The 27,584-nt window shown below is 48.1% G+C and overlaps 1 protein-coding gene across 3 annotated transcripts in view; it reads left to right on the top strand.

The window, feature by feature from the left end:
• Positions 1–27,584, top strand: part of TXNDC9 (thioredoxin domain containing 9) — a 50,157-nt gene that overhangs the window by 13,054 nt on the left and 9,519 nt on the right. For 2 of the 3 annotated variants that reach the window (XM_077296554.1, XM_077296552.1), the window contains exon 2: positions 12,631–12,829. In XM_077296554.1, coding sequence (XP_077152669.1) covers positions 12,653–12,829 — 177 coding nt within the window. In that variant the 5' untranslated portion in view covers positions 12,631–12,652. Of the gene's footprint in view, positions 1–6,532; positions 6,657–12,630; positions 12,830–27,584 lie in introns of those variants that run through there. The other variant, XM_077296553.1, reaches the window with a different exon arrangement.

Raw genomic sequence — 27,584 nt, 5'->3', positions numbered from 1 at the left:
TACTTGGGTTTTCCCGAGCACACTCGGGTGGTCTCCAAGTATTTATGTCTGATCAGAGATTTAGTTTTCCTTGCCGCAGCTGCATGATTTACAGCTACTAGACAGCTTGATTACATGTGGGGATTCCCTGGCAAACAGGCAACCCCCACATGTACTCAGGCTGGCTAGCAGCCATACATTATGCAGCTGCATCAACAAAAACTAAATCTCTGAGCAGTCACAAATACTCGGGAGACCACCCGAGCGTGCTCGGGAAAGCCCGAGCAACGAGTATACTCGCTCATCACTATTTGCAACGCTTCTTGGGGTTTGCAAACTACTATCGAAAGTTCATCAAGTGTTTTTTGCAGGTAGTTAATAGTGATGAGCGAATATACTTGTTGCTCGGGAAATCTCCGAGTATTTGTGACTGCTCAGAGATTTAGTTTTTGTTGACGCAGCTGCATGATTTATGGCAATTATGGCACTTAGCCTCTCTCTTCCCACTGCCCTGTAGCGGTGGCAATGGGGTAATAGTTGGGTGGTTGATGTGACCTTTGAATTGTAAGGTCACATCAAGCCCGGCTTAGTAATGGAGAGGTGTCAATAAGACAGCTATCCATTACTAATCCTATAGATCTCCTGTAATGAATAAAAAAAAAAAAAAACAACAATATACCTGTCCGTTGTTCTGTCCCACGCAGTAATCCATATCTGGGGAAAATACAGTTTGCAACCAGGACTGTACTAAGATGCTACCAGCCCAGCTGCAAACTACTGGGGAATGAGGAGATGCTGCCAGCGCAGCCTCAGTGACTAGCGGTGAAGTCACTGCGTCTACCCTCCCTGCTTGCCTGACCCGCGCTGAACTCTGGAGCGTGGGAAAATGCCAGTTCATTTTCCCACGCTGCAGAGTTCATTGCAGTTCAAGCCGGAAGGGAGGGCAGACTATGTGACATCAGCACTAGTCTCTGTAGCTGCACTGGCAGCATCTCCTCATTCCCCAGTAGTTTGCAGCCATGGCGGTTGCATTTCAGCACCGCTCCTAGTTGCAAACTGTATTTTCCCCAGATATTGATTACTGCGTGGGACAGAACGACTGACAGGTATGGTATATTGTTGGGTTTTTGTTTTTGTTTTTTTTTAATTACAGGAGAACAAGGGCGTTGTATGTATTAGCTGGATAATAAGGATGAAAAACTGTGTTTAGTGTTTTATTTCATTAAAAGACTTTATCCTGGCTGCGTCTTTATTGAACCTGTAACAACTATAGGATTAGCAATGGATAGGTGTCTTCTTGACACTTCTCCATTACTAAGCCGGGCTTGATGTGACCTTACAATATAAAGGTCACATCAACCCCCAAACTATTACCCCATATACCACCGATACAGGGCAGCGGGAAGAGAGAGGCTAAGTGCTGAAATTGGTGAATCTTAAAAATGTGACATTTCTGGGGAGGCTGAGAGCTAGTGTTTGTAGCCATGAGGGGTCAATATCCATGGCCCCTTCCTAGGCTATGAATATCAGCCCGCAGCTGTCTGCATAGCTTTTTCTGGAATTTAATTATAAGGGTACCCCATGTCATTTTTGGGGGCTACCCTATTTTAATAGCCAGTAAACACTAAAAATACAGCTGTGGGCTCATATTCATAGCCTGGGGAGATCCATGGGTATTAACCCCTTCTTAGGCTATAAACATTGGCCTCCAGTCGCTGGCTTTCCCTCTCTGGATTGGAAAATTATGCGGGAGCCCGCAACATTTTTTCCCCCCAAAATAATCTTTTATTAATTACATACATGTCCTCTAATTTGCACACACACTATACTAATTGTATTGATCACTGACATATACAGTACATATCTAACTATTCTGCATCTACTTAGTGTATGTAAACCATGTCTTCTATCCTGTCGGCTCCAGCAGTGATTTTAGAGAGGCTGACAAATGAATTACCGGCTATTCTTCTATGTATCTCTCTCTGCAATATAAAGACTATATATATACAGTATATATATATATATATATATATATATATATATATATATATATATATATATATATATATATATAACCATATGCAAGAAGAAAGAGAAGGCACTCACCGATCTAAATTTCCCAACTTTATTTCATCTTAATGTTAAAAAAATTCCATGGCCGGGGGAGTGAGGAGCGGAGTTCTTGTGAGCAGGGATAGACGACGGCCGTTTGTGCTTGCGCTTCCACGGGTCAGTATTTTGTTAACATGAAGATGAAATAAAGTTGGGAATTTTAGATCGGTGAGTGCCTTCTCTTTCTTCTTGCATATGGTCATGGATTTTCGTGTATTTTCAGAAGAGCACCTATGATCTTGATGCATGGCTGATGCTAGGACTATTATTCATTAATACCTGAACCCGAAATTTTTGGATAACCTCGTTTCACAGACAGTGCCGTTCGTTTTTGGTCTTCTTGGCGTTATATATATATATATATATACACACACCCACTAGCTATTGAACCTGTTCTACGCCCGGGTGGCGAGCATTTGTATTGGTATATGGTCTCCATCCTGGTATGCGCCTCTTCCATCCTGCCCCCTAATCTTGTCATGTGCTGCTACCATCTTGCACCCCCATCCTGTCATACGCTGCTCCCATCCTGCGCCCCCTTCCTGTCATGTGCAGCCCCATCCTGTGCCCTCATCCTGTTTTGTGCGCCTCCATCTTGTCATGTGCTACTCTTTTCCTGTGCCCTCATCCTGTCATGTGCTGCTCCCATCCTGCGCCCCCATCCTGTCATGTGCTGCTTTCATCCTGCGCCCCATCCTGTCATGTGCTGCTCCCATTCTGCGCCCCCATTCTGTAATGTGCTGCTCCCATCCTGCGCCCCCATTCTGTCATGTGCTGCAACCATTCTGCGCCCCCATTCTGTCATGTGCTGCTCCCATCCTGTGCCCCCATTCTGTCATGTGCTGCTCCCATCCTGCGCCCCATTCTGTAATGTGCTGCACCCATTCTGCGCCCCCATTCTGTCATGTGCTGCTCCCATCGTTGATGGCCCCCATAAGATGCTCCATAGCATAATATGCCCCGTATGCTGATGCTGCGATTTCAAAAAAAAAAATGACAGACTCACCTCTCGTCGCTGGGCGCCGAGTGCCTAAGCAGGCGGGAACACCAGCGCACTATGGGGGTCAGGTGCTGGAGTCGCCGCTGGCTAAGGCCCCCGGTGTAACAGCGTGTCCCTCCCCCGGCCTGTGTCCCTGGACTGCTATGTAATCAGGCTTGAGTCAACAACCAGAAGGGGGAGCTTTCCCTCATGGAGGGATGGATCCCAGGACACAGAACAATAGACTCATGTGTTGGCTGATTCAATTGTGTGGTGACTTGCGAAGGGCTGGGATCGTATGCTGAGGCGAGATCCTGGTGCCCGTGTGTGGAGGATTAAAAGCTGCCACGTGGAATGGTGTTGTGTCCCTCATCTGCTGGATCCAGTAAACCCATCCCAGGATTATTTTTCTTTTGCCTGGCTTCGGATTGCCAGGTGGCGCCCCCGGATCTGCTCCCTTTGTGTGGACTCATTGTAGACTAATTACGGACGCTGCAGAATTACTTTGATTTGTGTTGTCCCAGTTCCCTGTTCCGATAAATTTTATTGGATTGATTACTGGCGTGGTGTCTCTTCCTGCTCTGTCGCATGCCCCGTCACACCCGGCACTTGCGATATTCACCTGTCTCTGTTCCACCGCCGCGCGCCACTCTGTCATCCGTGTCCTCTGGCTGTGACTGTTGAGGCAGGGGGCGCGCACTGACCACGTCATCGCGCCCTATGACCTGAACGTCACAGCCAGAGGATGCGGAAGACCCGGCGGTGGAACGGGGACAGGTGAATATAGCATGGCTCACCCTCCCCCTTCATACTCACCCTCCTGGTGCGTCTCTGCTTCTCCGTTGGAGATAGCGGTATGCGTTCAGTGCTTACTCATACCGCGATCTCCTGGGCCACAATCCTCCTCCCCGGATGCGTCACACTGTGGGATCCAGACTGTGCAGACGCGTCGCGCTTGCGCAGTCTATAAAGGCTTTGGACAGAGTGACGCTATCAGCGTTATAATATATATATATATATATATATACAGTATATATATATACTGTATATATGTATACACACACACACACCACACATTTATTCTATGTGTATATCTCTATTCTATCGTAATCTAACCTGTCACTCTGATTAAAATGTACGTGGCTGATCATTTGCCGGCTTTTAATCTATCTTTCTAGAATATATACGGTATATACATTTTGAAGAATATTACGTTTTAAAACTATGTGTAAATGATTAATAACATTTCTGTATGTAAAATCTCATGTTAAAATCGCACTGCAGTCGGATGTAGATCGGGTGTTAGGTGTGAGAAGTCAGATTGTACTCGCACAAAAAACGCCTGACACTCACATGACACTTGCATTGCACTCGTCAGACTTTCCTGCAATAAATAGGACCAATTTTTAAATCGCTAGTGTGTCTCCAGCCTGTGTATGTCATAGTGGTGTGAGATCAGTGGCCAAGGTCATTTAACCCCTTAAAATTCAGTTACTTATTCAAATCATTAAAATCAATGCCAACTTTGATGCCAATTCTCACGGCCAGAACCCATTTGGGAAAAGCTAAAGTGACATGAATTTCATGCAGGGCATCAAAATGCATGTAATAATGGTGTCAGATCAGTGGCCCAAAGTCATTTAACCTCTTAAAAAATCACTTACTTATTCAAATATGTGAAAATGGGCTGTTTGCCCACTTTGATGCCAGTTCTGATGCCCAGTACCCATTTGGGCCAGGCTGAAGGGACCTGGGTTTGATGCAGGGCATCACTGTCTGTGTATTTTAAGTGTCAGATCAGTGGCCCAAAGTCATTTAACCCCTTGAAAACACCAGTTGCTTATTCAAATCTGTGAAAATGGGCTGTTTGCCGACTTTGATGCCAATTCTGGTGCCCAAAACCCATTTGGGCCAGGCTGAAGGGACCTGGGTTTGATGCAGGGCATCACTTTCTGTGTATTTTAAGTGTCAGATCAGTGGCCCAAAGGCAATTAACCCCTTAAAAACATCAGTTACTTATTCAAATCTGTGAAAATGGGCGATTTGCCCACTTTGATGCCAGTTTTGATGCCCCGAACCGATTTGTGCCAGGCTGCAGTGACTTGGATTTCATGTGGGGCATCAGTAGTTATGTAAATCAGGTGTTAGATCAGTGGCACAAAGCTATTTAACCCCTTAAAAATAGCTGTTACTTATTCAAATCTGTGAAAATGGGCGATTTGCCCCCTTTGATGCCAGTTTTGATGCCCAGAACCCATTTGTGCCAGGCTGAAGTGATTTGACTTTGATGTGGGGCATCACTAGGTATGTAAATCAGGTGTTAGATTAGTGGCACAAAGGCATTTAACCCCTTAAAAATAGCTGTTACTTATTCAAATCAGTGAAAATGGGCGATTTGCCCCATTTGATGCCAGTTTTGATGCCCAGAACACATTTGTGCCAGGCTGGAGTGACATGGATTTCATGTGGGGCATCATTAGGTATGTTAATCAGGTGTTAGATTAGTGGCACAAAGGCATTTAACCCCTTAAAAATAGCTGTTACTTATTCAAATCTGTGAAAATGGGCTATTTGCCCCCTTTGATGCCAGTTCTGATGCCCAGAACCCATTTGTGCCAGGCTGGAGTGACATGGATTTCATGTGGGGCATCAGTAGGTATGTAAATCAGGTGTTTAATAAGTAGCACAAAGGCATTTAACCCCTTAAAAATAGCTGTTACTTATTCGCATGTGTGAAAATTGGTTCTCTGCCCACTTTGATGCCAGTTCTGATGCCCAGAACCCATTTGTGCCAGGCTGGATTGACAGGAACTTGATGTGTGGCATCACAAGGTATGCAAGTCAGGTGTCAGATCAGTGGCACAAAGCCATTTAACACCTTTAATACCATACCTCAGTGCCCACTTTGATGCCCATTTTTGCGCCAGCCTTCTAATATTTTTATCTGTTTTTAAGTGTATTCACAAGAGGGCACATGACCGCATAATATTATATACTTACAATGGTTTATTTTTATTGAAAAACCTGAAAAAAAACAGAAAATAAAAAATAGCCGAATAAGAAACTGAACGAATAAGAAACCAACTTCAGCATCGTCCCTCTGGTGAAATTTCTGGGCATGGATACACTCCCCTTCTCGGCATGTAGTCACTCCCCGCTGCTTTAATCACCCCCCTTTGCAGAAATGAAGACGCCCTGAAATTTCTGAGCATAGTAACGCCCCCCTCCCTTTGTCACGCCCCCTCCCTCACTATTGTGGTTTTAACCAGGCCCCCAGGTGCCATAATCACGCCCGTTCCTGAAATTTTCAGGCATGTTGCCGCCCAGAGCCCCGCCCAGAGCTCCTCTTCTCTCCACCCTGCATCTTCAGCTGTTGCTTGGCCGTGATTGGTCAGTTTGCGGCACGTGACTCCGTAGCCTCGCCCATCCCTACTATCTACGACATGCCGACAATTTTCAGAACAGCGGGTCTTCACTGGACTGAAGCAGGCCCCGCCCCTTCCGGTGACCTCATTCCCTCAAAAAAATCAACTCCTTTCTAGTCGCTACGGTGCCCGGTGTGTACGCGACGGTGTGGGGATAGCAGGTAATGTGCGGCCTACATAGGAGATACCGGGAGCGGGGGGCAGTGTCCCCTCTGGGGTGGTACCGGACGCGGCCTCTGCACGGCCCACAGCGGAGGCCGTTACCTTAGTGACCGCTGCCTTCTCATTGTCATATCTAGGGTGACAGCCATGATTGTGTCACTTCCGCATCTGACCGTGATTGTTTGTCAGTATTAATGGCGACTGTGATACCAAGTGCCATCCCATGCCCCCCACAGTGAGATCGGAAGTAAGAGGACACTGCCCCCGACCCTGTGCTCTCTGAGAGCCATCTCTGCTGCTATCTCCAACAACAAGAGGGTCGATATTACTGGATACTTCTCTCCCCCGTCACCATCAGTTAGGGGCCCCCATTCACATTATACTGTCTGCCAAACCCACTGAGATCGGCCGATCCGGCTCACTTTAGTCTATGAATGGGGACTTATGATATCCTACATATAAGGTGCTGCTTCCACGGTCCCACAGTGATCCGTGCACACAGGAGACCCCTGCCATGCATTATAATGTGCAAATCAAAATCCCCCCCCCCAACACAGTATGATGCCCCCACATTACATTCCCCTCACAAAATATGAGGACACAGTACATTAGACCCCCTCAGTGCAGTATGGTGTCCTCACAGTACATCAGACCCCTGCAGTGCAGTATGGTGTCCTCACAGTACATCAGACCCCTGCAGTGCAGTATGGTGTCCTCACAGTACATCAGACCCCGCAGTGCAGTATGGTGTCCTCACAGTACATCAGACCCCTGCAGTGCAGTATGGTGTCCTCACAGTACATCAGACCCCTGCAGTGCAGTATGGTGTCCTCACAGTACATCTGACCCCGCAGTGCAGTATGGTGTCCTCACAGTACATCTGACCCCTGCAGTGCAGTATGGTGTCCTCACAGTACATCAGACCCCTCACAGTGCAGTATGGTGTCCCCACAGTACATCAGACCCCCGCAGTGCAGTATGGTGTCCTCACAGTACATCAGACCCCTGCAGTGCAGTATGGTGTCCTCACAGTACATCAGACCCCTCACAGTGCAGTATGGTGTCCCCACAGTACATCAGACCCCCGCAGTGCAGTATGGTGTCCTCACAGTACATCAGACCCCTGCAGTGCAGTATGGTGTCCTCACAGTACATCAGACCCCCCCCGCAGTGCAGTATGGTGTCCTCACAGTACATCAGACCCTCGCAGTGCAGTATGGTGTCCTCACAGTACATCAGACCCCGCAGTGCAGTATGGCGTCCCCACAGTACATCAGACCCCCCCGCAGTGCAGTATGGTGTCCCCACAGTACATCAGACCCCCCCGCAGTGCAGTATGGTGTCCTCACAGTACATCAGACCCCCGCAGTGCAGTATGGCATCCCCACAGTACATCAGACCCCCCGCAGTGCAGTATGGTGTCCTCACAGTACATCAGACCCCCCCGCAGTGCAGTATGGTGTCTCCACAGTACATCAGACCCCCCCGCAGTGCAGTATGGTGTCCTCACAGTACATCAGACCCTCGCAGTGCATCAGACCCCCGCAGTACAGTATGGTGTCCTCACAGTACATCAGACTCCTCACAGTGCAGTATGGTGTCCTCACTGTACATCAGACTTCTGCAGTGCAGTATGGTGTCCTCACAGTACATCAGACCCCCGCAGTGCAGTATGGTATCCCCACAGTACATCAGACCCCCGCAGTGCAGTATGGTGTCCTCACAGTACATCAGACCCCCGCAGTGCAGTATGGTGTCCTCACAGTACATCAGACCCCCGCAGTGCAGTATGGTGTCCTCACAGTACATCAGACCCCCGCAGTGCAGTATGGTGTCCTCACAGTACATCAGACCCCCGCAGTGCAGTATGGTGTCCTCACAGTACATCAGACCCCCGCAGTGCAGTATGGTGTCCTCACAGTACATCAGACCCCCGCAGTGCAGTATGGTGTCCTCACAGTACATCAGACCCCCGCAGTGCAGTATGGTGTCCTCACAGTACATCAGACCCCCGCAGTGCAGTATGGTGTCCTCACAGTACATCAGACCCCCGCAGTGCAGTATGGTGTCCTCACAGTACATCAGACTCCCGCAGTACAGTATGGTGTCCTCACAGTACATCAGACCCCGCAGTGCAGTATGGTGTCCCCACAGTACATCAGACCCCGCAGTGCAGTATGGTGTCCTCACAGTACATCAGACCCCGCAGTGCAGTATGGTATCCCCACAGTACATCAGACCCTCGCAGTGCAGTATGGTGTCCTCACAGTACATCAGACCCCCGCAGTGCAGTATGGTGTCCTCACAGTACATCAGACCCCCGCAGTGCAGTATGGTGTCCTCACAGTACATCAGACCCCGCAGTGCAGTATGGTGTCCCCACAGTACATCAGACCCCGCAGTGCAGTATGGTGTCCTCACAGTACATCAGACCCCGCAGTGCAGTATGGTATCCCCACAGTACATCAGACCCTCGCAGTGCAGTATGGTGTCCTCACAGTACATCAGACCCCCGCAGTGCAGTATGGTGTCCTCACAGTACATCAGACCCCCGCAGTGCAGTATGGTGTCCTCACAGTACATCAGACCCCGCAGTGCAGTATGGTGTCCCCACAGTACATCAGACCCCGCAGTGCAGTATGGTGTCCTCACAGTACATCAGACCCCCGCAGTGCAGTATGGTATCCCCACAGTACATCAGACCCTCGCAGTGCAGTATGGTGTCCTCACAGTACATCAGACCCCCGCAGTGCAGTATGGTGTCCTCACAGTACATCAGACCCCGCAGTGCAGTATGGTATCCCCACAGTACATCAGACCCTCGCAGTGCAGTATGGTGTCCTCACAGTACATCAGACCCCCGCAGTGCAGTATGGTATCCCCACAGTACATCAGACCCTCGCAGTGCAGTATGGTGTCCTCACAGTACATCAGACCCCCGCAGTGCAGTATGGTGTCCTCACAGTACATCAGACCCCGCAGTGCAGTATGGTATCCCCACAGTACATCAGACCCTCGCAGTGCAGTATGGTGTCCTCACAGTACATCAGACCCCCGCAGTGCAGTATGGTGTCCTCACAGTACATCAGACCCCCGCAGTGCAGTATGGTGTCCTCACAGTACATCAGACCCCGCAGTGCAGTATGGTGTCCTCACAGTACATCAGACCCCGCAGTGCAGTATGGTGTCCCCACAGTACATCAGACCCCGCAGTGCAGTATGGTGTCCTCACAGTACATCAGACCCCGCAGTGCAGTATGGTATCCCCACAGTACATCAGACCCTCGCAGTGCAGTATGGTGTCCTCACAGTACATCAGACCCCCGCAGTGCAGTATGGTGTCCTCACAGTACATCAGACCCCCGCAGTGCAGTATGGTGTCCTCACAGTACATCAGACCCCGCAGTGCAGTATGGTGTCCCCACAGTACATCAGACCCCGCAGTGCAGTATGGTGTCCTCACAGTACATCAGACCCCCGCAGTGCAGTATGGTATCCCCACAGTACATCAGACCCTCGCAGTGCAGTATGGTGTCCTCACAGTACATCACTACATCTATATATAGTGAAATAACCGTGGTCACCACTGCCCGGACTATTAGGTCCATTGCTAGCATGACCAGAACAATAAATATGCGAGTGCAGAGCCCTGGAATCATACACTAGTTACACAGCGGACATTATAGCTGAGGTGTGATAATGAGCGGCTCAGAGGGGCGATAACTGCAGAACCTTCAGGTGTTGGGTGCTGGGTACCAGAGTGCACAGCGCTCATCTGCACTGACAGCATCACATACACCAGCACCGCACTGCCTGCACCCCAGCACATTACTGGGCAGGACTCTGGATATTCAGGGGAGAGCACAGGTTACACTGTGCTGGATATATGCAAGGGATTGTTATTTTGGGGGTGATTTGTTATGTGGGATCCTGCCAAGCAGAGACAATTGTGGCTTCAGGCCTGATCATACTCAAGAATCACAGGCGGTATATCCGTATACACTCATTTCACTAATTTATAAACAGAGAAACACATACTGTACATTACACACTACAGATACACTATTACATACCCAAGAAACCTATGCATTCATTTACACACAGGAAAGCATACACTATACACACTATTACATACACTATAAATGACATTCCATATACTCACGAGTGCTGCAGTAGAGACTTCACTGCTTACCCCATCCCAGGACACCAGGGGCAGAGGTTAGTGCTCCATATCGGCCCTAGCACAGGAGGACACAGGGAGCTGCTGCCTCCTCTGAGTCTTTGCAGACAAGATCTCCCCCTCCTCCTCCTCTCGGTCCGACTGCCTCCTGTGATCTCAGGATGGCAGCTGCAGAGGAAGGAGTTATGGAGGGGACAGCGTACAGAAGCACCAGCAGGCAGTGTCAGCTGCTATTCTTAGGAATGGTGGGGGCCAGAGGGGGAGAGAAGACAGAGGAGGAGCCAGTGCTGGAGACGGCACCCAGCTCTGCCCAGGAGCAATGCTCAGGACTTTGTGCATCGGGTCTCCTGCCCTGAGCACTCCCACTGCCGCCCTGCAGGTGGCGCTGCCTGAGGCAACAAGCTCAAGTTGCCTCATTATAGGTGCGCCCCTGTGCATTTAAATACTGTACCCAATTAATTATGTTTTCGGAGTCGGTCCACTTTATTCCGACTCCACCAAAATGGACACAGACTCCACTGCTGTGTTCCCCAATGTACATCAGACCCTTGCTGTGCAGTATGGTTATTTTTCTTGCTTATGTAGTACCTTCACAGCGCTTTACAGAAATCATCACCACTGTGCCATATGCTTGGTTGTTGCAAACCCTTCATTAATTACTCAATACAAATTTTCAACCCACCAATCCTTTGTTCATAATTTGATCTACCAGTGCATGTCAGAGCACATTAAAGAAAATGTGTCGCTGAAAGTGACCTGTTTTTTAAATCATTTTTTTTGTCATTTTTTTCCATATCCTATTTCTAATAATAAAAAAAAAGAGTAATCTTTCAATGTTCACATTTGGCACTGGAGCTATTTAGACTCGTAAGGCTTTTAGGAAAGCCAGTTAGTACAGGGTTAAGTAGCTTCATGGTCTGTCAGTCTGCTGTATGCATAGTACAGTTCTGTGCTACTGGTGAGAGACCAGCCAAAATGTGAACTGTAATTGAGCGAGAAATGCCGGGGTCTCTCTGAATGGAAACTTCAATAAGCAGTCTGTTTATGAGAGCTGCAGTGACCCATGTGGAAGCTGCAGCCTGTTCAGTGTGAGTTGTGCCCAGAGTTACACATTTCTGGTTGGCGCTGGGAGCTGCTGAAGCTCAGGGGAAGGGGATACCTAGCCTGGTGGGATCGTGGCTCTTGTGTGTATGAAGTCTTCTCAGGGAGAAAGGACTGTAATCTGACATGTGATCATGATTAAGTGTACGGCCGTGTGCAGAGAACCGCAAGTATCAGTGGTTGCTATAAACAATATCTCTTTTGTGTGACCGAGCTGGGGCTAGCTCAGCAGTTTGAGTAGCCAGGGTCTTTGGTCTTTTCTGGACAAGGCTAGGGATTTATGTGAGAATTTGTTTTGGTGCTGTGCAACCTAGGGAAAGCATTAAAAATAGCATGTTTGTGTGGACTAAAACTGCATTGATTGTGTGAAGGCTACCTAATACTGACCAGAGATAGTAAATCCCTACAGGCTCCATACATATGACTGCCAATTATTTTGTTTTTTAGATAATTGGTACCAGAGGAGTCTGATAGAGAACACTGGAGATTTTGGTTGAGACGAGTGCTTCTGCGTTTGGGAGGATTTGGGGGGAGAGCCATCATTTGACTAGAAGCTATCTATTGTGTATAGGGGAGGCTATATCTTAAGGATAGGTCATCAATATAAAATTAGTGGGAACCGCTTCTGAGTACAGTACAAGTGGAGCATTAGTGATTTGTTTGCTTTTGGTTTATAATAGATTTTTTTTCAGGCTAAAGCAACTTGCTGAAAAGATGGCAGCCGACATGTTTGCCAAAGTCATGGAGAACCAGTTACTGCAAACTGCCAAACTGATGGAAGAACAATTAGATGCAGAACTGGATAAGCTGGATCAGATGGATGAAGATGAAATGGAACGTCTAAAAGAGAAGCGTCTGGAGGCATTAAAGAAGGCACAGCAGCAAAAGCAGGTAACTTACTCTGGTCACAATGTCAGATATTTGTCTCGTAAGGGCAACGTCTGTCCATGAGCCATATTGGTGTATATGAAGATCAAAGAGGGGATTTCCTACTTTGGACCGTTCTCTCTGCGCAAGAAGAGCGATAAGATGTGTAGGACTTAAGCTGTGCTTGCATTACAAGGTTGGCCTGTCAGTTGAATGGACGCCATGTAATACTACATTTCCGATGCACTGGTATATGCCTGCCTAACGGAGACTACACCCCACTACCATCATTACCAGCTGTTTGCCGCAGTTTCTTTGTAGTTCAGCATCTAGGGGCTTAATGGTCACTACTGTTTCAGCAGACCTTGCATAAATCAATAATGCTGGTGGCAATAAGAAACTTTGTAATGCACCCTTACAGGGCAATATCTTACTTCCATTGGCCCTAATATTATCATTCACTCTGAAAAACAGCTTAAATCTGTCTTTGTCAAAGCGGGCCTAACTCCCAGCTTACTGTGATGTCTGTGGAAAGGGAAGGGAGGAATGAAGAGCACTCAACATGTTGAGAAACTCGCAGATTGTGCTGCAGTGTATATCAAATGTTTTACCTAATTCCTGTGCTGCATTCTCAGCCACAAAGCTGAGTACTGCTGTATTCTATCTTCAATTTGGCTATATAATGTCCTCCGTGCTGCTACTGCACTTGGACACATCCTACTCGGGTTAAGAAGAAAACCTAAAAAGATGAGCTGGGATACAAACTGGTGTGCATGCAGCATGTAAGCGCACGTTCACACTGGCCATTGAACAGAAAATAAACCGGAGACAGAAACATAATGATTGAATACCCTGCAGTAAATAAATAAACCGCAATAGTGCATTGAAATAATATACGGTACTGAGCATGTTGTTGTTGTTTTTTTTTGTGTGTTTTTTTTTTTAATTTAAAAAAATACAAATACCATCCCACCACTTCACGGTGACCCCAATTAGGACAGTCCTAACACTAAATATTAAAAACCTTACCGCTTTTGTCAAACGAGAATCTGAATCCCTCTGGTTCTGTGTATGAGAGTCATCATAGTAGCTAATCTCTCCAGCTCAAAGACAACTGAAAACTAGAGAGAGCACCGGAAGGGGATAGATTGTGCATGAGGAATAAAACCAAACAAAAGTGTATTTGGAAACCTTTCCTAAGACAGTTCTTTATCCAGATTAGTGATGAGCGAATATACACGTTACTCGAGATTTCTCGAGCATGCTCAGGTGTCCTCCGAGTATTTTTAGTGCTCGGAGATTTAGTTTTTCTTGCCGCAGCTGAATGATTTACATCTGTTAGCCAGCATAAGTACATGTGGGGGTTACCTGGTTGCTAGGGAACCCCCACATGTACTTATGCTGGCTAGCAGATGTAAATCATTCAGCTGCGGCAAGAAAAACAAAATCTCCGAGCACTAAAAAATACTCGGAGGACACCTGAGCATGCTGGGGAAATCTCAAGTAACGAGTATATTGCTCATCACTAATCCAGATAAATGACCAAGTGCCATTATAAAGCTCTGGTCCTTGGGATTTAGCAGGACAAAGCCGGAGACCCTGGGAAGAAGACCCAAGTGGTTGATTACATAGCACTCAGTGCCGATGCTGCCGTGTGACCTGGTGATCACATGATCGCTTGGTCTCTGCCCTGCACATCAAGGCTACTGGGTAAAAGCTGACCTTGATCAGCTCAGCCAGTGTCTTACAGTATATCACTTTAGGGTGCTGTTTTGCCCTGTAACTGGAGCTCCTATTAATGCCCCAGTTAGTGAGTGGGAAAAGAAAAGCACATGTTCCCCAGAGATCTCTTATGATCTCGGTAGGGACAAATTGTTATTAAAAAAAAAAAAAAAAAAAAAAAAAAAGAGTATACAATGAAATATGTGTTTTTACATAATTGCTTACATGTAATAAAAAAAATTGCACACATTAGGTATCCACGTGACTGTAGAAAACTGAATAATTTATTCAATAGGTTATATAGTGTGACATGTGAACAGTAAAAATTATAAACTAAAAAAAAGTTCAACCCAAACAAGGTGCCATTTTGTTGCGCGCACACGCACGCACGCGCGATGGTGGCCCGATTCTAACGTATCGGGTATTCTAGAATATGTGGGTACTGTATAGCACAGGCCACGTGGTGTATAGCACAGGCCACGTGGTGTATATAACACAGTCCACGTAGTATATAGCAATGTGGGCACTATATGCGTGGTAAAAAAATAATTAAAATAAAAAATAAACATATACTCACCTTCCGAAGGCCCCTTGAAGTTCTGGTGCCTGTGTGCGGTGCACGCGGCAGCTTCCGGTCCCAGGGTTGCTATGCTCTTAGGCCTTGTGAAGACGTCGCAATCACATGACCGTGACGTCATGGCAGGTCCTTCTCGCATTGCATCCTTGGCACCGGAACCTGCCGCTTGCACTGCTGAGGACAGCGGGCCACGTCGGAAGGTGAGAATAACCATTTTTTTAATTATTTTTAACATTAGATCTTTTTACTATTGATGCTGCATAGGCAGCATCAATAGTAAAAAGTTGGTCACACAGGGTTAATAGCTGCGTTAACGGAGTGTGTTACCCGCTGCATAACGCGGTCTGTTAACGCTTCCATTAACCCTGTGTGAGCGTTGACTGGAGGGGAGTATGAATGGGAAAAATAGCAAAAGGGACAGATCGCCCCAAAATCTCTCTTATTCAAATGGCCAATAGCATAGAGAAAACAAAAATATAAAAGATAACTTTTATTATAACCTTTTTTAAAAAACTACCTCATAAAAACTAGTCCAAGTGCAAAATTCCCAAACTCTTGGCCATATATGTCCAAATGGACCAAACAACATAGGAATCCTGAATAAAAATCCACAAGATCCTATTTGGTATATTTGTGACCAGTACCAATTTCAAACCACATTAGGATTAGATGTCAAAATCATGTGTTTTTCTTAGACTGTGCAAAAAAAGATCTTTTTTGTCATGTACGACATTCAAGTTACACCAGCCACAGTCTCTATGTGGACTAGCTTATTTGGGTAGGTCCACATATACCCATAATATTTTGCAAAGCAAATAAGTTGGAAAGATCTCACCCGTTAGTAGCTCTGGTGCCGATCATTCATTCTTCCCCTCCAAATCATCGCTCTGCAAGCTGGGAGAGATGAGGTCCTCTTGCCCTGTTTTGCCCTGTATAGGCTATTGCGGCCCTGACCCCAAATTACTCCCGCCCTTACAAGGGCAGTCCACAGCTGACCCTTTTTTATCAAATAGCCCTAACCATCCCTGTACGTCCCGACACGTTTCGTCAGTGTATAGACTCTTCAGGGGACCTCACACTACGTTAGGGTGCATAACTAGCTGCGAGAGGAAAAACAGAGGTTTTTCCTCTTTGGTTCATGGGCTTAGCGTGGTCACACAGGGTTAATAGCAGCGTTAATGGAGTGTGTTACCCGCTGCATAACGCTTCCATTAACCCTGTGTGAGCGTTGACTGGAGGGGAGTATGAATGGGACACTGAGTGCAGGGCAGTAAGCAGCCGCCATTTCGCTGCTGGACTGTGCCCGTCGCTGATTGGTCGTGGGTTTTTTTCCAGGACCATTCAGCGACTTTGATTTCCGTGACAGACAGAGGCCGTGACCAATGAATATCCGTGACAGACGGAAGTGACCCTTAGATATATATTTTATTTTTACTAAAACATTGATACTTTGCGCCTTTTCAATTGTTAAACAATATTTTTGTGGTTGACACGTTCCCTTTAAGGCAACTGACATATAAATGCAGTTGGTCAGGCCCTGTTCACTCTGCATATACACAGAGTTCCAAATTATTATGCACAAAGAGTTTAGGAGTGATAAGGTTAGAATTTTTTTGTTTGTCATTTAAACTCTTTGATGGTGTTGTGGGTCAGGGCTCTTTATATCACTGAAAGCAATTGCAGATACCTGTGCAAATTAGTTTGGCAGGTGTGTCCAAATAAAGGCAAGACTACTTAAGAAGGCTGTTCCACATTATTAAGCAGCGTACATTTTTTGCCAAAATGGGAAAGCAAAAGGATGTGTCGGCTGCTGAGAAGCAACAAATTGTGGAGTATTTAGGTCAAGGCATGACTACAATCAACATTGCCAAGACACTTCATCGCGATCATCGCACAGTCAAGAAGTATGTAGCTGATTCCCAGCACACACGTGTGCGTGCTGATAAGGAAAAATTGAGGACTCTTTCCAACAGGCAATTGCGTAAGGATAAGGCTATGTGCACACTTTGCGGTGTGCTCTGCGGGTTCTCCCGCAGCGGAATTGATAAATCTGCAGGGCAAAACCGCTGCGGTTATCCCTGCAGATTTATCGCGGTTTGTTTTGCGATTTCCGCTGCGGGATTACTCCTATACTATTGATGCTGCATATGCAGCAATATGCAGCATCAATAGTAATGGTAAAAATAATAAAAATTGGTTATACTCACCCTCCGATGTCCGGATCTCCTCGGCGCTGCACGCGGCGCTCCGGTTCCAAAGATGCTGTGCCGAGAAGGACCTTCGTGACGTCACGGTCATGTGACCGCGGCGTCATCACGGTCATGTGACCGCGACGTCACCGCAGGTCCTGTTCGCACAGCAACCACACCGGACGGCCGCGTGCAGCGCTGAGAGGTGTGTATAGCATCATTTTTTATTTTAATTCTTTTTTTTTTTTTACACTATTTATGCTTCCCAGGGCCTGGAGGAGAGTCTCCTCTCCTCCACCCCGGGTAGCAACCGCACATTATCCGCTTACTTCCCGCATCGTGGGCACAGCCCCATGCGGGAAGTAAGCGGTTCAATGCATTTCTATGGGTGCAGAATCGCTGCGATTCTGCACAAAGAAGTGACATGCTGCGGGTTGTAAACCGCTGCGTTTCTGCGCGGTTTTTCCCGCAGCATGTGCACTGCGGTTTGCGGTTTCCATAGGGTTTACATGTTAATGTAAACGCTATGGAAACTGCTGCGGACCCGCAGCATCAAAATCACCGCGGATCCGCGATAAAAACCGCGAAGTGTGAACATGGCCTAAAAGAGCAGCTGCAAAAATGCCTTGTCATAGCAGCAGACAAGTTTTTGAAGCTGCTGGTGCCTCCAACATCCCCAGAACAACAAGATGCAGGGTCCTTCAGAGGTTTGCAGCTGTGCGTAAGCCATCCTGTCGACCACCTCTATCCACTGCACACAAGCAGAAACGGCTCCAGTGGGCCAAACGATACATGAAGACTGACTTCCAAACTGTTTTGTTCACCGATGAGTGCCGTGCAACGCTCGATGGTCCAGATGGATGGAGTGGAGGATGGCTGGTTGATGGACACCCCATGAAAACACAGCTAAGGCGCCAACAAGGAGGAGGTGGAGTAATGTTTTGGGCTGGAATCATGGGGAGAGAGATTGTCAGCCCCTTTATGATCCCTGAAGGGGTAAAGATGAACTCCATAATCCTATGTGGAGTTTCTAAAACAACACTTCCTGCCATGGTTCAAGAGGAAGAACCGTGCTTTCCGCAGCAAGATCATTTTCATGCATGATAATGCACCGTCTCATGCTGCAAAACACATCTGCATCTCTGGCTGCTATGTGCATAAAAGAGGACAAACTTATGTTGTGGCCACCATCTTCCCCTCACCTCAACCCCATTGAGAACCTCTGGAGCATCATCAAAAGGAGTGTCTATGATGGCGGGAGGCAGTTCACATCTAAGCAACAGCTCTCGAGGGTATTCTGTCCATATGCAAAAGAATTGAAGCAGAAACCATCCAAAAACTGACAAATTCAATGGACGAGACAGTTCAGAAGCTTCTTTCGAACAAGTGCAACATGTGCAAATGTAACATCACCTAGAATAAAGTTTTCACTTGAAAACTGTTTGATTTCATTTTGTAATAAGCTGATAATGCTTATAACTTCACAATTGACCATTTTTTTGTTCAAAATAAAATAAAAAAGGTTGAAAACTCTGCTGTGCATAATAATTTGGAACATGCATTTTGAGTGTTTATTTTTTTTTAAAAAGATACTGTTTTCATAGGCAGTTTGTTCCAAAACATTGCAATCATACTAGAATAGTAGATGACTGGAAAATAACAATGACTGCAATTCAGATAGGTAATTTAGAGAAAATATGAGGAAATATTATTTGCATAATAATTTTGAACACAGTGTACAGTGCGTCCAGGGTTTTTTCTGCGATTCAGACAGCTATAGACTGCAATGACATGGACTGAGTTCAAATGGTCTGTGTTTTTGTTTGTTTTTTTTTCTCTAAAAGTGATCATGGATTCAGACTACGTATTTGTCCCCATCTGTAAAGACTGACACTGTCCAAATAAAAGTATAATTTAACCCCATTTATGCCATTGCAGTGTATTGTTGCATCAGTGGTTCCAAGTGAACTTAGTTTCCTATATTGCAGAATTGCAATGTATCCGTAAAAATCTGATGCTGTATTGTGTTTGTGTGGCATCCACATTTTTTTTTTTTCTTTACTCCTCCATAGATTTGAGTTTGCAAGTCTCATCCGATTTATGAAAGCAACTGGTGCATGCTGGTTTTTTGTTTGTTGTTTTTTTTTTTTACACGCAGATTTGGTTTGTGGGAAAAAAATGGTTATAGACAGTGCCCCATGGAATAACATTGATCCGGGTGGGGCGTGGCCTAGCGCAGGATGTGAGAAGACATGCGGCTGAGCTCTCCTGCCACAATCTCCCTAAATATTGGTACCTGAGGTGCCGCCGAACGCTGAAACCACTCTAAGGAGTGTGCAGGGACCCGGGGAGCAGCAGTGAGCGGTGTGCTTTCGGGTGGAGAGGAGTCCCGCATGAGGATGACGCGCAGGAGACAGAAGGAGCCGGCAGCGTCTGGACTCTGGAAGCTCTCAGGCCCAAGATGGCGCCGAGACTGCAGAAGAGGCGGCAAGGGCGAGCGCGGCATATCTAAGGAAGATGGAGGTGATCGCTCGGCTGGAACGCTTTGCGAGGTCAGAGGAAGCTGCTAATGAGCCGTCAGCGGCTGAAGGTGAGAGACCTGAAACAACATATGTCCCTGGGGAACAAGAAGAAGGAGGGGGCCAGTCTCAGAGCAGTGGGGAGGAACAGAGATCCCCTGATGTGGCTGCACGTGCTGACCAGCTTGAACAGCCATACACACTAGACATAGCAGAGTCCACGCTCAAAGATATATTCTCTGTGGTGATGTACAACAAGTCTGCCCTTGCAGCTCTGAACAGTCGTGTGGATGAATTAAAGGGAGAGATGGGTGCGATTAATGCTGCAGTGCGCAAAGTTGAACAGAGAGTGGAGGTGGTGGAAGAACGTGTGGGGAGCGCTGAAGATCAGGTTAATGAACTGTTGAAAAGGGGAAAAAAACTATGTGCAGCGTATAGCTGAACTGGAATTTAAAACTGATGATCTTGAGAACCGCTCCCGCAGGAGTAACCTGAGGATTGTGGGGGTGCCAGAAAAAGCGGAAGGAAATAACCCCACTGAGTACATTGAGTCATGGCTGAAAAACACTGTAGGAGGGGTTGGTCTCACTAAAGTTTTCCGTTGAAAGGGCACATCGTGTGCCCACTAGACCCCTGCCCCCAGGATCAGCCCCAAGAGTCATCTTGGCTAAAGTTCTGAATTATCGGGACCGGGATACCCTGCTGAGGAAAGCCAGGAACTGTGCGGATCTAACCATAGACGGCAATCGCATCTCCATCTACCCAGATTATTCTGCAGCCTTCCAAAAGCTCCGAATGACGTTTGGAGAAGTCAAAAGGCGACTACGAGACTTGGATTTGCTCTATTTAATGATTTACTTAGCTAAGCTGAGAGTCGCTGCCTTGGATCTGGTGCACTTTTTTCAGAATCCAGAGGAAGCGACACACTGGCTGGATTCTAACACCAAAAATATTAGAGAGGAATAGTCCCGTTGAAGCAGACTGAGTGATGTTGAAACAGTGATTAGCTGTTATTCAGTTTGAATTTGATAAGTTAATGGTCATCTCTGAGATGACATAATGCTATGCTGGTATATGTGGGTTGTGTTCGGCGGCGCAACGGACATTGCAGTTTGATAAATGTGGATGGGAGAGTAGTTGGAGTATTGAGCTTGTATTGTTAGGCTGTAAAAACGCCCTCCTAGATCTCAAATAGAGAGGGAGAGTGAATTCTTATCAGCTTAAAAGTTGTGGGAGACAAACAGTTTTTCGGGAGGGGGATGGAAGGGAAAGATGGGAGTTATTTCATTTGGAAGGTTGGGACGGGGGGTGAAGGCGGGAAGATGGGGGGGGTGAAGGCGGGAAGATGGGGGGGACCGAGACCTCCTTTCTTAATGAGTCAAACGTTTGGTGCTGTGATATATCATGGGGGGGGGTAGATTTAAAATTCTAAGCTGGAATGTTAGGGGACTCGCCAATGTCTCAAAGCGGGCCGCAATTCTACAATATCTGTTGAAGCTGAGGCCCTCAGTGATTTGCCTTCAAGAAACACACCTGGTAGAAGACAAAGTAGCTATGTTACAAAAAAGATGGGTGAGAAAGGCTTATCACTCGACGTACTCAGCCTATGCTAGGGGAGTGTCGGTATTAATCCCCACTTCTACTCCATATGAAGAAGTGGAGGTTATAATAGACAAAGAAAGACGGGCAATACATGTTTATTGTATGTAAGATATTGCATAGATTATTATGTATAGTGTCTTTATATATCCCTCCACCATTTTTGGGGAAAAAGATACAGGAAATTCTGGACATATCGGGAAATCGACTGGAGTCCCGTTGCTTGTAATAGACGTGAATAATATTGCAAATGATCATTGGGGTAGGGCTAAACATACAGGGAACAGAGAGGAAGGGAATGTAACACCTTTTGGAAACTACATGAGGGAAATTGGATGGATAGACTTGTGGAGAGTTCGAAATATGGAGAACTACACTCACTTAGGGTACCGTCACACAGTGCCATTTTCATCGCTATGACGGCACGATTCGTGACGTTCTAGCGATATCGTTACGATATCGTTGTGTCTGACACGCTACTGCGATCCGGATCCCCGCTGAGAATCGTACGTCGTAGCAGATCGTTTGAAACTTTCTTTCGTCGTCTAGTGTCCCGCTGTGGCGGCATGATTGCATCGTGTGACACAGGTTGTATACGATGTGCGCACAGTAACCAACGGCTTCTACATCGCAAATACGTCATGAAATTATCGCTCCAGCGCCGTGTATTGCAACGTGTGACCGCAGTATACGACGCTGGAGCGATAATCATACGACGCTGCAACGTCACGAATCGTACCGTCGTAGCGATGAAAATGGCACTGTGTGACGGTACCCTTACTCGTGCTACTCGGCGACGTATGGTTCCTTGTCTCGCATTGATGTGGCTTTGGGAAATGAATGGATGGATAACTTGGTGCAGGAAGTGGAATATTTGCCCAGAGTTCTATCGGATCATTGTCCTCTGATGGTATTTCTACAATTGGGAGAACAGGGGAGGTTGGCAGGTATGGGATGGAAAATTCACCCCTTTTGGTTACGGTTGCTGGATATGGGAAAGATAGAGGAACTGGGTGAATTCTTTAGGATAAACGAAGGTAGTGCAGAGGGTCATATAGTTTGGGATACTATGAAGGCGTTTTTGAGAGGGATCTTATTCAGAGAAGTATCTCGATATGACTAGGTCTCAAAAACTCGATAAAGCAGTGATGGAGGAATTAAGGGCAGCGGAGGAGGCATTGAGTGCGCAGTGTTCCAAAGCTACGCAGACCTGCATGAGAGTGGCCCAGTCGGAGGTTAATAAACTTCACATCCGTAAGGCAGAGAGATTGCGGGCATTTCAGAACGAGGCATTCTATGTGGAGGGTGAGAAAGTGGGGCTCCTGCTCTCAGTGGTAGCTTCGGGACAACGGGAATCCTCGCATGCATATGCAATTAAAACAAAGGAAGGTAATGTGGTTACACAAGGGGATCAAATTTTGGATGTATTTAAACAATTTTACAGTGAGTTATACTCCTCTAAGATACATAAAGGTCAAGAGGAGATGAACAGGTATATGAGTGCGATTAAGCTTCCTAGACTAGGTGAGGAAGATAGAGAATGGATGGATAGGCCGATGGCAGCGGAGGAACTGAGTGTGGCACTGGCGGACATGGCGGGTAATAAGGCCCCGGGGGCGGACGGCATTCCGGTAGAGGTGTACAAAATTTTTAATGAAGAAATAATAACTAAATTGGAGAAGGTATTTAATGAGTCGTTGGAGAGGGGAATACTACCTACATCTATGAGAGAGGCCATTGTTGTGGTCATTCCTAAAGCTGATAAGGATCCGCTGAATCCGGACTCCTACAGACCAATCTCACTCCTTACGGCGGATATAAAGATTTCTTTCTCGCTTCATTGGGGGATACAGGTAACCATGGGGGTGTATGCTGTTGTCACTAGGAGGCTGACCCTATGCAAATGAAGAAGTAGCTCCTCCCCGGCAGTATACACCCTCCGACAGGCACCAGGCAACTCAGTTTTTGCTTAGTGTCTGTAGGAGGCGGACCTGGATCTAACCCCAGATCCGCATTTCTTTTACAGGGATGTGTTTTGTTTATTAACCTTTTCCCTTTCTTTTTCAGATTTTTCCTTCAGGGTAACAGGGTGCAGTTTTCTCACCCTGTTTTCCCCACTTTGAGCGACCGAGAGAGCAGTGTGGTATCACCCACATCGCACCCTCTCGGACCCGCTGGGCAGGATTTAGTCCCCTGTCACCCATTCGGGTGTTCAGGGTGACCACCTTCCTCGGTGGCCAGTCCTGCCTGTTTCCCCTCCTCATCCCTCTCCTCGGAGTGGGCTGAGAGGAAGACGGCGGTCACTTCCAGTGACCCTCTCCCCCTGGTTAGGGGTCGACGCCGTCTTCTGCGCCGGAGAGTTCGTGGCGCGGGAAGGAGGACTTCTTCCAGGACCCTCTAGTCTACAAGGGATCCTGATGGTTCTTCATCTCCAGGTAAGGGATCTTCAATCAACAAAGCCGCCCCCCTTCCTTCCCTCTCCCTGCCCTGCAGCGATCTCCATATAGCTTACCAGGCTTCCCCTGTGATAGGAGAGAGGGTCGCATTTTCAGGCGTGGGACAGAAGTTTTTCGGGGGAACACAGGCACCTGCAGCTGTCACTGGTTTTTCGGCAGGCTCAGCGCTACTGCTCTCTCGGGCTCTACTCCCGGCAGTACTTCTCCGCTCCTGGACAAGGTAATATCAACCTATGTCCAACCCCCCCCGGCCTTTGCCACTACGGCCATCCATTACGCCTGCGCTCACTGTAAGAAAAAGTGGGCCTCAGGTCAGCCTTCACCCTTCTGCCCGTCCTGCGTTCTTCCCATCATGTCAGCCCCTCAAGAAGCTCCTAGGTCCCGGGATGAGTGCACCCCCTCCCCCAGAGTGGGCTGTTGCAATGTCTCAATCAGTGTCCGACCTGACTAAGGTTTCTCAGTCCCTGGTCCAAGCACTTGAACGTATCCCGCTTCTCTTCAAAGCCACCAGTGCCACGAACGCCTCACACGGCAATTCGCTCGCACCTGTCCTAGACCCTCACAGAGGCAGACCGGACAAAAGAGACAGAAAACGGACCTTATCTAGATCCTCGTCCAGTTCCCTGGACGGGATTCCCCTATCTGCCCGTTCCCCCTTCTCGCAGGCGGATGTCGGGTCTGATCTATCCTCTGTCGGAATCTGACTCTGATGCAGATCAGACTTCCGAAACACAGGAGATGGTTGATAGCCTTATTTCGGCTATCATTCAGACGCTTGATCTTAAGGAGGTTCAAGCGAGCTCTCAGGACGTCTCCGTTGCGTTTAAACGGATTAAACGTCCTTCTAGGTTTTTTCCTAATCACAGGGAGTTTGACAACACTACCTCTACACACTGGGAAAACCCTGGCAAGCTTTTCCCTGGCAGGAAATGGCTTGACGTGTTATACCCTTTTCACTCCGACCTTGTCTTCAAATGGTCCGAGTCTCCTAAGGTTGACCCGCCCGTCTCCAGGCTATCCTCGCAGACGGTTCTGTCTTCCCTTAAGGACCCCACGGACAGGCAAATCGAGGCATTAGCAAAATCGTCATTTGAGGCTTCCGGAGCCTCCCTTTGCCCTAGTTTCGCCTCGTCCTGGGTAGCCAAGGCTGTGTCAGCCTGGGCCAAAACCCTGCGCAGGGGCATTTTGGCCTCTGCTCCTGCTGAGGAACTGTCTGAGGAACTGTCTGATTTGGCGGATCAGATTTCTCTTGCAGGGAAATACCTCATGAATGCCTCCCTTGATGCAGCGGCCTGCTCCACCAGGGCTAACAGCAACATTGTGGTCATTCGCCGGATTCTCTGGCTAAAAGCGTGGAACGCTGACCCCGCCTCTAAGAAATCTCTCACTGGTCTGCCCTTCCAGGGTTCCAGACTCTTCGGCACGCAGCTGGATCAAATGATCTCGGACGCTACGGGTGGTAAGAGTACCTCCTTACCCCAGTCCAAGCCTAAACGTCCCTTCAACAGGAGGGGCCCCCCAGTCCTTTCGGTCCTTCGCCTCCTCAGGAAACCCCAACCAGGATCGTTCTTCCTCGCAAGGGGACCGAAGGAAACCTTCTTTCAGGCCTCCACCGTGCTGGAGAGCTAAGAGCCACCCCGCAAGACCATCTGGATCTCGGGGCCACAGGTCCTTTAATAAATGACGGGTCGCCCCCACCTGGAAATCCCTCCAGGGTGGGAGGCCGACTTCTCCTGTTCTCAGAGGTGTGGCTATCGGTAGTCGACGACGCCTGGGTCAGGGAGATCGTCACTTTGGGCTACAAGATAGAATTTTCTTCGCCCCCAGGAAGACGTTTCCTGCTCTCTCATCCTCCCAAACAGCCCTCCCACCTCTCAGGACTTCTCCAGGCCGTCGAGTCGCTCCTCGCCTCAGGAGTCGTAGTTCCGGTGCCTCATCGCGAGAGGTTTTGGGGTTTTTACTCAAACCTGTTCGTGGTTCCAAAAAAGGACGGTTCTCTCCATCCAATTTTGGATCTCAAGCGGCTGAACCGCCATCTCCGGATTCGGCGTTTCAGGATGGAATCTCTACGCTCGGTGATCGCGTCCATGGAACCGGGGGAGTTTCTGTGTTCCGTGGATATCCGAGATGCGTACCTTCACGTCCCTATTTGCGTACGTCATCAGAGATTCCTCTGGTTCGCGATCCAGGGTCATCACTATCAGTTCACGGCCTTCCCTTTCAGTCTGGCATCTGCGCCCAGGGTCTTTACGAAGGTCATGGCAGCTGTCATGGCCATCCTACGTTCAAAGGGGATTCTGGTAATCCCATACCTCGACGACCTCTTTATCAAGGGTCCGTCCCGTCGGGATTGCAGCCAGAGCCTCCAGCTTACTCTGGACACGCTTCTTCGCCTCGGCTGGATAATCAACAACCAGAAGTCTTCCCTGATTCCATCTCAGCGGCTGGAGTTCCTGGGCATGGAATTCGATACCTCTCAGGCTCAGGTCTTTCTCCCCGAGGAGAAGTTCCTTTCTCTTCGTCGGGGGGTCAGAGCACTAAAGAACCCGAATCCTCCGTCTCTCCTCCTCGCCATAAGGGTTCTGGGAAAGATGGTCGCCTCCATGGAGGCGGTCCCCTATGCCCAGTTCCACTCTCGTCCCCTCCAGCTGGCCCTTCTGTCGGCCTGGGACAGGAATCCACTTTCCCTGGATCGCCCGTTTTGCCTCTCAAAGTGAAACAGTCTCTCTCTTGGTGGACACTGTCCACATCCATGCTGCGCGGGAGGTCATTTCTCCCTCCCCACTGACAGGTGATCACCACCGACGCCAGTCTCCAAGGTTGGGGAGCAGTTTTTCTCCACCTCACGGTCCAGGGCCGCTGGACTGCTCAGGAGGTGCGCCTCCCTATCAACCTCTTGGAAATCAGAGCCATCTTCCTAGCCCTCATCCGCTGGGAGTCTCTCCTTTCAGGGAAACCGGTCCACATTCAGTCGGACAACGCCACGGCCGTGGCTTACATAAACCATCAGGGAGGGACTCGCAGTACACAAGTCATGGCGGAAGTGGCAAAAATTCTGCGTTGGGCGGAGGGTCACGTTCCCTCTTTGTCAGCCGTCCACATCCCAGGGGTGGACAATTGGGAAGCCGACTTTCTAAGTCGCCAGGGCATCGTGGCGGGCGAGTGGTCTCTTCTTCCCGCAATCTTCAGCCAGATTTGCCTGCGGTGGGGCGTTCCAGACGTCTACTTGATGGCCTCCCGGGCAAACCACAAGGTTCCCCGGTACGTCTCCAGATCTCGGGATCCGATGGCCGTCGGATGCGACGCTCTCGTAATCCCGTGGACTCAGTTCCAGATGCCCTATCTGTTCCCATCCCTCCCCTTGATCCCAAGGGTCGTAAAAAAGATCAAGACAGAAGGGGTCCCCGTACTCTTAGTAGCTCCAGATTGGCCTCGCAGGGCGTGGTATGCGGAACTGGTGAATATGCTATCGAACGTTCCGTGGAGGCTTCCGGACCTTCTTTCGCAGGGGCCCCTCTTCCACCCGAATTCTCGGTCTCTGAATTTAACAGTATGGCCGTTGAGGCCGCGGTCCTGAAGAACGCTGGTTTTTCTCATAGCGTCATCCAGACTATGATTAGGGCGAGAAAACCGGCTTCCTCACGTATTTACCACAGGTGTTGGAAGGCTTTTTTCCGGTGGTGTCAGGACAACAATTTGTTTCCTATGACCTTTTCC

The sequence above is a fragment of the Ranitomeya variabilis genome, chromosome 3 (assembly GCF_051348905.1).
Source record: "Ranitomeya variabilis isolate aRanVar5 chromosome 3, aRanVar5.hap1, whole genome shotgun sequence".
In the NCBI taxonomy this organism is placed as follows: Eukaryota; Metazoa; Chordata; class Amphibia; order Anura; family Dendrobatidae; genus Ranitomeya; species Ranitomeya variabilis.
This window is presented reverse-complemented; position numbering and strand designations above follow the sequence as displayed.